General features: G+C 41.5%; 1 protein-coding gene across 1 annotated transcript; it reads right to left on the bottom strand.

The window, feature by feature from the left end:
* Positions 1 to 757: 757 nt before the first annotated feature.
* On the bottom strand, positions 758 to 10,551 carry LOC142152928 (zona pellucida sperm-binding protein 4-like). Its single transcript, XM_075210080.1, has 13 exons — positions 10,367 to 10,551; positions 9,046 to 9,167; positions 8,093 to 8,186; positions 7,502 to 7,657; positions 4,929 to 5,119; positions 4,013 to 4,110; positions 3,810 to 3,937; positions 2,238 to 2,427; positions 2,003 to 2,153; positions 1,670 to 1,748; positions 1,487 to 1,594; positions 1,198 to 1,266; positions 758 to 925 (listed from the first exon to the last, which is right to left on the bottom strand). The coding sequence occupies exons 1-13, from the start codon at positions 10,548 to 10,550 to the stop codon at positions 777 to 779; spliced, it is 1,719 nt and encodes a 572-aa protein (XP_075066181.1). The 5' UTR covers position 10,551; the 3' UTR covers positions 758 to 776.
* Positions 10,552 to 12,234: the final 1,683 nt, after the last annotated feature.

Raw genomic sequence — 12,234 nt, 5'->3', positions numbered from 1 at the left:
TGCACAATGGGGAGGAGCAATAAAACAATGTAGTGAATTGTCCTGATTGCAAGCGAAATTGAATTTGTAATATTGGTTTATACTGTGCATCATTCTTCTGTTTATATGTGCTTTGATTCATTTAATAAATATGTTTGAATAATTACAAATGGAAGAGACTCACATGTGTTATCCTATTGTTTGCAATAGTTGACTGCACTTAGATGTGTGTTATAGCTTGTGTATCCACTAAACACCCATTAAGAAGCAGCAATTATTTGTGGTAGTATGTTTATACTAATATCTTATTAGGAGGTATTATTGGGTAGTGCCCATTAGGAGTTCTTGTTTTTGGACAATACAGCTTTAGTTATTAATCAGGTCTCATGTATAGATTATATCAGCCAGTTTGTGGTCTGCTTTCATCCCCTCATATCTAGTTGCAGAAACCACATCCCACAGCTCATGTGTATTCTGGTGTTTAATTTAAACATTACCTCTTCATAGGCTACATTCTTTAGGACTAAGAGCTTTGAGAATTTTGTATGCAACTTTAACTGAAAAAAAGGGAAATTTGATAGGATGCCAAGAGCTACTGATATTTTGCAATAGCTTATCAATCAGTACAGCCAGACCTGACAGGAGTAATCCAGCAGATGCTCAGCTGGGCAAGGTTGGTCTATAAAGTCCCCCAATTAAGCACACCCATGTAAACTACCAGTGTCAATGTATACATAAAACCCACAATCTTCAAATTAACTGCACAGGGACAACTCTGTTTAAGACTGATATTTTATTCAAATCTTTACAGTGTGCATGGTGGGGCTCTGACTCCTGTGCCGCCACCACCAGACACCCAGTACGACAACAAGCACAACCAAGATGCCTCCTCCTGCCGCTGCTCCCCTCAACCACATCAGAGTAGAAGAACTATGGTCAGAGGTACCTGCGAACGGGAAGCAACATAATGAGTGAAACAGAAAAGCAAAGAGTTTGCCAAAAGACAAGTATTCAACTGATTCATGCTTCTCTAAAGGTCATAGTGGGGTTTTAAGACATTTAGCTTAATTGAGGGACAGGTTAAGCCTCACTGAATACAGCTGAATGGTTGGCTGTTTGGGTAGAGTAAGGTTGAAAGACTCCAGGTTTGGCAAGTAGTGATGTCAGTAAGGTCCATGTAAAGTTTAGATCAGCAATATGAACTGAATAGCAGGTTACCTTCTTGTCCAGCTCCAATCAAACCTGGTTCAGACAGTTCATTCAGCATACCAGAAGTCCAGACATCTCCTGTAGGAACATTTATAGATCATGGCAACTGTATTCCATACAGAACAAAGCAAGAGTCCCTCCTTGTACAGCCACAAATTGACCAAGGGCCAGATGAAGCTCAGGGCAATAGTGTTCTCCACTTGGATTTAGGCAAAAGGACAAGCAAGTATCTAAACATAAGGCAGCTCCGTATAGCTTTCCATGACAAATGGCAGTTTTATATTTTCATGTGGCTTACCTTGAACAGACATGGAATTCTTCCTATATGATGGAATCTCTCCATCAATGAAGTCCACTGGGCCTTTGCCTACTGTGATCTTCTCCACTGGTTCTTTAGCTGCTCGTTCTGCAAACAGAACATTAGTATCAGTGTCTTTTTCTACTACTAAATAGAGTGAGCTTTATCACACAAATATCTTACTTTTTCTTTGGCCACATGAGGTTGTGCAGGAATCAGTAGCGGATGGGATGCACACAGAAGCACTGCAGTAGAAGTAGACCTGTGGAACAGATGGTTATCAAGTAGCTGTTTGGGATAGAATCTATTTAAGAGACTGATCTAACCAATTATTCTGCATCTGTAACAGCCAGTTTCTTCAATGTTACAGTTTAAATACTGATGCCAACCTTCCCAATCTACATTAGTAGCAGAGGATATTTGAATGTGGGTAGAAAGATGCCATTGTCTATTTTAATAGATTTCTAGCCATCCCATGTAATAAACTGAGAAGTATAACTGTAGAAGTTAGTTTACCAGTCCACCAAGAGCAGTCTGGGTACTCAGATCCACAAATGTGAAGGTGCTGACAATGAAGCGCTGGTAGTGGGTTGGGAAAGGCATGTTCTGTGAGGGTGCCCCAACTAGGACCAGCTGAGTGAGGTAGTTGTCACCAACAAAAGGGCATCTGAAATGGAAGACATTTAGTCAAGCTCAACAAGAATCTTATTCTCATGCCTAGGAATGGTGCTAGTTTGTATTCCAGCCTCACCTATCCACAAGTATGGGCCATTGGATTTGTTGGGTGGGATCTGTAGAGGGAGTAGCCCAGCAGTCATTTAGGATCAGGACCAGATTTGGGTCTGTTCTTCGTAGGATTCGGACCTCCAAGTAGACTGGATCTCTGAGTACTTTGATGACAGGGTATTCTGTATCCAGGTAGTATGAAGCATACTGCATGTCTGATATGGGAACATGGGATATCATGTGAACATTCACAACTTACCCAGTCACTTGTCATATGTACAAACAAAATATAAGCCCGCAAGACAATAGCCTGCATTTACCCAGTTTCTACTCCCCAGAACTGTGGAGGTCGCCACGATTTCCTGCATTCAAACCATTCATTTGCTTAACAATTTGGCCCCATGATTCTGCTCCTTACCCGTGATGTGCTACCATGTACTCACAACTTCATTACAGGCAGTATTCCCCAGTGTTACAGGAGACCCAACAGCTGCCTGTGTTCTGGAAGCTACACTGAAGTGTTGCATTGTTGTGCAAGGTTATCAACTAGAGCTTCACATGCAAAACCCATTGTCAGTTACACACATCTTAAGAGGTCAAGTCAGTTATAGTTACACTGGAGCAGTTGATGTATCCAACCAAACAGCTGGTTATTAGTCATTAAACATGAAGGCCCTTATTCAGCATTAAATGCAGGCCTAACTTGATATGGATAAAGTCATATGCAAGTGTATGGAGCGGGTGTATGAGCAGCTGATGTGTCCACTTGAGAAGACATCCCCTTAGACATGTATAAGAATGTACACATGTTATGAATGTGATTACCAAGAAGCATTTTTTAATCAATTGCTTAGCTAATACATGTGAAAAGCTTTCTAATTTTAGAAATATTTTTAATTTGCTTCTACACACTCAGCAAATCCTAAGCTATGGCCAAGCTACTAGAGTCAATAAGCATCTGCAAGTCATCCACAAACTTTTAATTACAGACAGTTTGCTAGTTTGGGTGTTAATTGTGATCTTCTACTTACACCTGTGACTATGTCCCAAACTGAATCCATATGCAATTGCTCAAACACACCCTTACCACACACTGCCTACATTAGAACACCCCTACCCTTCCCCTTTATGCCTCTTCAGGTGTTACAAGTGCCAAAAACAATCCAAAAAACCAAGACACAGGCCTTAATAGCTGTAGTTGCATGTGTTCATATTGTGAGCATGAGCAGTGTAAAAAAGAAATTCATGAGTGGCTCAGACATGTCTTACCCTGACCAGGGCCTCAAGTGAATTACTCTATACTTTTACTTGGCCCAAAGTGTAATATTAGTGTTTCTTTGAAGACATAGTCATAGATCATTTTTGTGATTAAAACCATTTTATCCCCCATTTCCAAGCCTGCTCATTTACAAACTTCAAAGACTAAGCACAGGTATGCCCAATCAGGCCAAGTCATAGCACCCTGGATGCTGCCAAGATCATAATGCAAAACAAGGAGCAAGATCAGTTGTAGATAAGCTCCTCTTTATATGGTTACACAGCTATTGATCACCATTTGTTCGGTGTCCTGCAGCATGGAAGATACACAAGTCATTACCTCGAGCTATCCTCATCTCCAGGAGAAGAGGTCCTGAGGTGGAGACAGGAAGGGGTGGTGGTAGTGTGAGAACCTCCACTTGTAGTGGGACCACACCAGTCTGAGAATAGCTGCAGCGGACAGTCAGCCTAGGAGAACACAATACTATTAGTTTATTGTTTCTGTGTACAGCAAGACCCATTGCACACACCAGTGTGTCTTACCTCAGTGTACTGTCTCTGGTGATTGATGAGCCTTGCCATGTCCTTACATCCTTGGTGGCATAAACTGTATTTTCATACAGTATAGCATTCTCAGATACCTGGCAAAGGAAGATCAGTATTATGCTTCATGCATTTCAAGCAGCAGCTCATTTGTTTGATGCAGTACTTCTACCAAGTTGAGATCCAAAGCATCTTGACAAGCATCTTGTCTTTCTAAGACAGTTCCAAGGTAGCCCATTACAGTGGGCAACATGACACCATTACTTTAGTGATCCTATATTCCAGTTCATCAACAGAGTTTTTATTTTTATAAACTGCCATTTCATCAATTATGGCTAGTGCATCAAAATTATACCAGCCTGAAAGCAAAATATACAGTGCATCATTTCTCTACAAGTCACTCATGCACAAAGCTAGTTTAGTTAGGGATTCATTCCTATAATGAAATTTCAGTACCCAAGCAGCATGGTGTGGCTTTTAGGACCTGTGCAAACCTAAGGTAACATGGTGTCCTGGTTTAACAGTACAGGATTATAGGAGCTCTATCCATGTATGCCGTCATCTCAACTGGTGATGACATTTGACAGGTCTGCCACATCCAAATCCTCGCAGACAGAGGGAAAACTGGTTACTCACATTTAAAGCAGTTTAGCTTGTTTGTGGAAACCTCTTCCATGCTAGAAGTTTAAAATAGTCATTCAATATACTCCAATTCTAGGTCTATGCAGCCATTGTCTCTGGAACATCTTACATAGCCATTTAAGTTACTCACAAAGTTTCCATCCAGTCTACATATTAGTCAACTTTTCAAGGTAAAGCTGTCACATTGGTAGACTCCACATCTAACCTTTAGAAACCATTTGACAACTCTATGGTGTTTTAATGCTCAGGTCCATCAGTTCCACTGCAATCTTACCTGACTTGCTCCTCCACAAGAAAGAGGAAACTGGAACAGTATGAAAGCTGAAGTCTTAGCTACACTCATCATGGGACATGAAGTGGAGTCCACATTGAGGACACTGGCTGAATCCAAGAGCAAGGACGGTACAGTCAGATCCTTGGAGATAGCGATCAGAACCTGGCCACCATCTGTACACTGGGCAGTCACTGGAGGGGAAAATAGAAATATTTTACAGGTTTGTTGAAAGATTGCTTTGCAAGCTAAAGCCACATGTGTCTAGACAGTCTACTAGAATGTCTTCTGATAAACCACTTTTAGAAGAGTCCATATCAGTTTAGTGGTTACAGCAACTATAAAAACACCAAAATGCAATGTCAGTGTGGATGCTGTTACTTTGAATGACTACAAGGCCAAGTCACCCATGATAGTCCCACAATGTGGAAGATGTTGGGCAACTGCATCAGGTCTACAGCACTAGAGATGTACACCTGCCAGCTCATGGCTAAACCACACATTACCCTAGATAGAATGTAATTTTTTGTAGAAAACTAGTAATTCACATTTCCACACTTGCAAAACCAACCCATTTATCCACACCTATGAAATACAAGCAATATTATCACGCATTGCACCATTTTAGTTCCGTGGTTCATTGGTTTCCCTTGGGTACTGCTATCTGCTGTTCAGTCTGGAGTTCCGCTCTCATTGGACACCATCTTGCCTAGTAGTCTGCTCATGCGCAATCCTGGGAACCTTCAAGCCTCTGCTCAGCGGTGATTGGATCATCTACAGCCAGTTCCCTTTATAAGGGCCCTCTTCCGTTTAATAGGGGTCAGATCATCATGTCTCTACCCAATAGAAAGCATCTCCTTTGACTCCTGTTCAGCTACTCCTGTGGTTCCTGACATCATGGAGGGTGCAGCTCACTGCTTCCCAGCAAACACCTGTGCAGAGCATTGCTCATCATCGGTCCTGTTCCAGAGTTATAACACCTGTGTGGATCTCAGTGCTCCAGCTCTCTGCAGTTATCTCTTCACTACTTCCCTTCTACCCTACAGTTGCTTGGTGGTCCTGCACGGTATCTGATCTGTGTCCCCTAGAGGACTACGACCTGTGGTTGAGAGCAGCCAAGACCATATATTCCCTTGCGTGAATCCCTGGTGAATACCTCTCCTCTGTTACCCTCAGAGAGGTGCAGAGTCTAAGCTGTCTCTCAAGCAGAGGTCAAGACCATTCCCATTATTTGGCTTTCGTGACAGAGTGCAGCAAGTCTGTCCTCAAAAAGGGATGAGCTAGGCCACCCATGGGGGAGTTCCATTATAGCGCCAGTGGCTATTGAATTTTTTTGACACAAGGAAGAATTCAACCATACTGTACCATTCAACCAAACTAGTCCCAGAGCCCCATGACTGCATGGTCATGATACAGGTAATGTGATGAGCAGTGTTGTCCTCTCAAGTGAGGATATCCCTGCACCAATATACAGTGCTGCTTCCTAATATAACTCCTATAGATGTTTTACATTACGGAAAAGTTACAGTGCCACCTACAGGGTAGGTCTGATCTTCTGACCTGCAGTAACTGGGATTAGCCAGTATATAGCTTACCATCACTGTAACAGGTGCAGGGATTCACTATAAATGTTCTCTGCTCACAGTAATTTTAAAGTGACTGTACATGGAATGTGCACCCTGGGTATCTTCCCTACCAGAGTCTGATGGACAGAGCCAAGAGAACCTGAATATTTCTTAGTAGCCACCATATTTATGATGTAAATCTGCTTGAGGCCCAAAGAATTATAGGAAATCATTGGTCATTATCCCCCTTGGCAGCCCTGTGTACAGCAGCCAACATGTACATAAACTACTAGACCTTAACCACTATAAACATGTTTGGCACCCAGGAGAATGGGATGTCCTTCAGAGTGAATGTCATCTTGGATGTTTGTCCTGGCTTTCAGCTTCAGGGATATAGTTCACCGACCATAAAGGCTCTTGCAGTAATTGCTCTATTTGTGTCAGTGATCTAGCGTTATTTGTGGTGGGGATTCAGCTAGAAATAAATTCATAGCCGATGCCTAGATGCCATGCAGACTTAGAGCTGTTACTACTCCCCCTCCTTTGTGAGCACAGCCATGGGGGTAAATGTATGAAGCTCCGGGTTCTTCAACACCCGCAAGTTTGGCGTTTAAATTTAAAGCGGCGCTGCCTTGTAAAGGGAAGTTTCCATTTACAAGGCAGCGCCGCTTTAAATGTAAACGCCGAACTCGCGGGTGTTGAAGAACCCGGAGCTTAGAACAATAAAGACCATGGGGGTAAATGTATTGAGTGCTTAATAAACCAAGCCCCTTCCACATGTCAACTTTAGAGAGTCTTATACTCAGGCCACTCTAGTGCTTGTCACAAGAAGAATACTGTACATGGAAGACAAGTATGAAGATACAGATCTCTGGGAGATCTGAGAAAAGGAAAATGTGGCACCAAGTGCTTTTACAACACTGGTTCAGTGCCAATATCCCATTGCAGTCATCTGAAACCCTCACAAGAAGTTACCCAGTTTTATTTCTATGACCGCTCATTTGGACTTACATTTGTTTCCATAGTAACAGGGAAGGACGGAGTCACTAGGAGAGTAGCAGCATTCTAGTCGCTCACAGACATCCCTGGACACAGAGGAGTTGGCACAAGGCAAGCGGTCACTACGCTGGATGGCAGCACAGTCACTGGGGCGTGGAGCATCCATATCTGTGAAAGAAAATCCACAATGTAGTCACAGCTGCTCTGTCCCAACCAGTAATGGACAAATGTAAATCCAGGAACAGTGCAACAAGCAGTTTGAAGGTTCAGATTCTTTTCCTAGTTATATTTAAGTGTCAAGTCTCAGTCTTCAGCCAGTTAATAGGCACCCAACATATAGTTCATTGTTGATTAATGAGGACTGTCCAGTGAAGACAGCTGGCTAATAGTGTATGTGGTAGACATAGGGATACATTTAAGCCTCCTCACATGAACACAGAGGGATGAGAAGTTAGAGGGTTGGGAAGGAGAATCACCAGCTACCAGTTTAGTTATGTTGGTGATTACAGCAGGTTCTCTTGTTTTTATAAAGTTCTCCCAGTTTCATCTATAGACATCAAGGCTTCAGTTTTCTTGTAGTTACTTCAACATGCAATGTCTTACCTGGCTTGACCGTGCACTTGAAATCTCGTTTATAATATTCCACTAGGCCGTTGGCAACTTGTTCTGCAATCAGTGTCATCACGTAGTCTCCATTCTATGGGATAAGACAAACACTTGTAAAGGGTTTCCTGTATAGCATGACGAGATTATTAGAAGGGAGCAGAGTTATAAACGTCCTCATGACTAGAGTTCTGCAGAGACTCCCTGTTCCAGAGTTATAATATTTGAGCACTGCCATTCCGCTCTGGAATTGCAAGTTTGCATTTACTGGAGTTTATGAATAGATCAGAGACTGTTGGGGGTAGGACAGGGAACATTTAAGGCAAAAACTTGCAGCTAAATATGGGACAAGGCAAATATTTTGGTCATCTCTAGTGGTAACCCAATTGCCAAGCATTACAATTTACAGAAATACTTAGGTTAGTTATACATAGTGTGAAGTCTCCAAGATGCTTTTGAACCCTAGGTATGCTACCAGAACAGGAGGGGCCCCACATTCAAATGAAATACTAGAATGTGCCAAATCATTTAGTCCATAGTTACTTAGTACATTATGTAACAAGTACTATAATGTTACTTTATATCATTTTGGTACCCCTGTTTCCTGGTCAGACCACAGCCTGACATTAACCAACATCTATGATAGTGAACAGTCAACTCTAACATAACCAAATGGTTCAGTAAAAGGAACAATTCTATGACTTAAGCTGCCCCTTATGTGGTGCAGTTTTTTGCGCGCAAGATCACATGACTGATCACATGAATGTAATCCAGGGCACAACATTAACATATATAACATAGGCACCAAATGAAACCTAATTATACCAGATTGCCAAAATTTAGGTTAGACATTACAGTATTGGGATGAACACTTTGGATCACAATGGGTTGCTGCAACTTCTATGAGCCCCTTGAACAAAAAAATTCAAAGCAATGATTGTAGTTTGCCTTACCTCCTCTCTTACATAGCATCCATCATAGGCAGCACCAATGACCATTGAGCCATCTGGTTTCTCTCCTACCCAGATACCACAAGTAGAGTCATTTTGGAGCCAGTTAGACTTTCCTTCATAATCTGGAAGGGATATGGATCACAATAAAGTTGAATGTGTATTCCCAAGTCATTAATGCAGCTATATAGACAACACACAGTAATGCAATAGATTTATTGGACATTGGAAATGATAAAATGAATGCAATATGGAGACTGCAGTTGGTGTGCATTTTAACAGTGAACCATGGGGATCATGTCATATTATACTCCTGGAAGTTCTTATTTACTAAAACTAAGTCATGCACTTAATTTTCAAAAATTATACAAAAACAAAAAAGCTTAGCACCTACAGTATCTTTGTTCTTAGCAAAACCCACTAATGACAATATTTCTTTAGGCAGCTAAAACTTTTGTTTAATCTACAGGGCTAGTTACCAGGAGCATTATGGGGTGTCAGAAGTGGGAATTACTGGGTTGTTTCTATTTGCACCTTTTCCTAAAAAAAATTCACTTTAAATTGTATGATTTTCTTTATTTGACCCTTGAATACAACAGTTCAGTGCATTGAATATAATTTAGCATTATGCAAAACATGTTGGACCATATCCTTGAACATTGTAGGTATAAATGCCTTGGGTCCTTGGGGGACAGTCATATAAAAAAACACCCCACACCAATGGAAGACTTGGCATTGTGTTAGAGAACATGTTCATACAATAAACTAGAGTAGTCTGAAGGTGCAGGCACCAGCTGCATTTCTGCCAAGGGCCAACTAGATCCTCCATTGTTTATTTCACAGGAACTAGAGTCTCATTTTAAGTTTTATGTTCATCAGACAATCTACAAACTTCCTGCTGCCTTAAGGTTAAGAGAGATTTCTACCTAGCTCTACAGGATAGGTATTTTGCACAGTGCATCACTATTGCATAAGCAGTGATTGCTAACCTGAGACACTCCAGGTGTTGTGAAACTACAAGCCCCAGCATGCTTTGCCAGCTACCAGCTAGTTATCTACTGGCAAAGCATGCTGGGGCTTGTAGTTTTATAACACCTGGAGTGTCACAGGTTAGCCATCACTGCAGTAGAGTGTAATTGAAGCTGCAAGACCTAGAGCATTATATTTTCAAACACTTAATATATGACTATTGGCCAATACACAACTAAATATATATTTTTTAACCAAGCAACTTAGAGTATTAATTGCCAGATGTTACCTCAAACAGTTTTCTTTAAATAGGCAGTTTCTCTTAAGTTAAGAAATAAAGGACAGAATTACTCACCCAATACAGTGAAGGCAGATATAAACTCTACAGGTACAAAGGGAAGAGAAAACTGCATCTTACTGGACCCACAATGCAAATCAGACACATCTTCTAAAAACCCCTCTGTACCAGACTCTGACCACACTAAAGCACAGCTCCACAACACTACTAAAATCCCTAACCATTCCTTGGACAACCCCATCTTGCCTGCAGCTCCCAATACTGCAACTAACAACAGGCTGGTCATTTATACCAGGATGAGGAGGCGGGTGCTACAGTGTGATTGGACATGTGCTATGGTGAACCCAGGTGTAAGTCATAAGGACAATCAGGTGGGCAATAAGCACATAACCCATTATTCACCATAACCTATTATATGACTGTCCATTTGGCCATTTAGGAGTTATTTCAGGGAATATTTGAAGGAATATAAACCCATATATTTTATTTTCCCCAAACAACATGTGGACAAATGTTATATTACTATCGCTAGAACCTTTTTTTCTCTCTTTATATTTGCATTTTGTTCATCATCCACTTTGGAGTATCTTTGTATATAAAAAATATTATTGCCTTTTACTTTAATTTTTTATTATTAAAGGTTATAGTTTTTTCAAGTAAATGTTTGATGTCTCCTGGCTGAGCCATCAGTGCTGATCCAGTGAGACTCTCTATATAAAACAAAATATAATCATATTATTTATTCCTCTTTAAATGGTGCATACACTTATTACCCAGTAGTGATGTACACATTTCTACAGGCCTTGATTTACTGTCTAGATGAGACAAGGACCATGATTTTAGTAGCTGGGAAACAGGGAAATAAAATATCTTGTCCAAGGTCATAAGGATGCTCCATTTTTCAGCATTTTGGGCTGAGCAGCAGAGACTTGCAGACCAATGATCCCCAGGCCAGTGTGATATTCAAAGTAACTTGCTCCCATCACAGTCAGAATTTGCACAAACAGTGTTTTGCTTGTTTCAATCTGTATGCTGATTAAACGGTCGTCTTAACGTCTCCTAAAATATGAGTTGCTGAGAGTATTTAGGAGCACGGCAGAATTGACAAGAAGCCTGATGGTCCTGCAGCAAGAGGCCTCCTTAGTTAAATAGGCCCATAGCAGTCCAGGACTTCATTTTTATTTGTTTTATTTATTTAAAAAGACCCAGTCCTGTTTTTTATGAAGAGACACAGACAGTCTGAAAGGGGGCACAGTATGTTGAAGGGGGCACAGTGATAAAATGGACACAATGTAATAGGGAGCACAATGAGGAAGGGAGCACCGTGTGATGAAGGGACACAGTGTGAAAAGGGTGCACAGTGTAGTGATTATTATTATTATTATTAATTTTTATTTATAGGGCGCCACAAGGTGTCTGTAGCACCGTACAGGCACAAACAATATCACAGTACAAGGTGAGACAGCACGGTACAACTAACAATAAGCACAGTAACTCAGGAAGTTCAAAGCACAGCCAGAGAGAGAGGCAGGGAGGGTGGGGGAGAGGGATAATCCGCATACACTGGTAGCCTGAGCCCAAGAGCGAAGGCGTGGATGACAGGTAAGAGCCATAGAGGGGTGTAGAGAAAAGCGAGAGGAGTCGGAGTTCAGAATGTCCTCAAAGAGGAGGACTGAGTAGCTGGAGAGCAGAGTTAGAGTTAGCAGAGTTAGAAGTGGTGGAAACAGGAGGAGAGATGGCCCTGCTCAAGGGAGCATACAATCTAAGGAGTTGTAGATAGACAGAAAAACACAAAGGTAGTGATGAAGGGGCACAGTGTGATTAAAGGGAACAGAACAGTGTGATGAAGGGGTACAGTTTGATGAAAGGGGCACCATATGATGGGGCACAGTATGATGAAGGGATACAGTGTGAAAAGGGTACAA

This window comes from Mixophyes fleayi, chromosome 4 (assembly GCF_038048845.1).
Source record: "Mixophyes fleayi isolate aMixFle1 chromosome 4, aMixFle1.hap1, whole genome shotgun sequence".
Lineage (NCBI taxonomy): Eukaryota > Metazoa > Chordata > Amphibia > Anura > Limnodynastidae > Mixophyes > Mixophyes fleayi.
The sequence above is the reverse complement of the archived record's forward strand: the minus strand, read 5'-3'. Positions and strand labels throughout refer to the sequence as shown.

Excerpts from the sequence above, each read along its gene's own strand:
- LOC142152928 (XM_075210080.1), bottom strand. The coding sequence starts at position 10,550 with ATGGGGTTGTCCAAGGAATGGTTAGGGATTTTAGTAGTGTTGTGGAGC. Across the intron at positions 8,187-9,045 it reads GATGCTATGTAAGAGAGGAG|AATGGAGACTACGTGATGAC; the intron begins GTAAGGCAAACT and ends CTTATCCCATAG. Across the intron at positions 2,154-2,237 it reads TGGCCCATACTTGTGGATAG|ATGCCCTTTTGTTGGTGACA; the intron begins GTGAGGCTGGAA and ends CTTCCATTTCAG.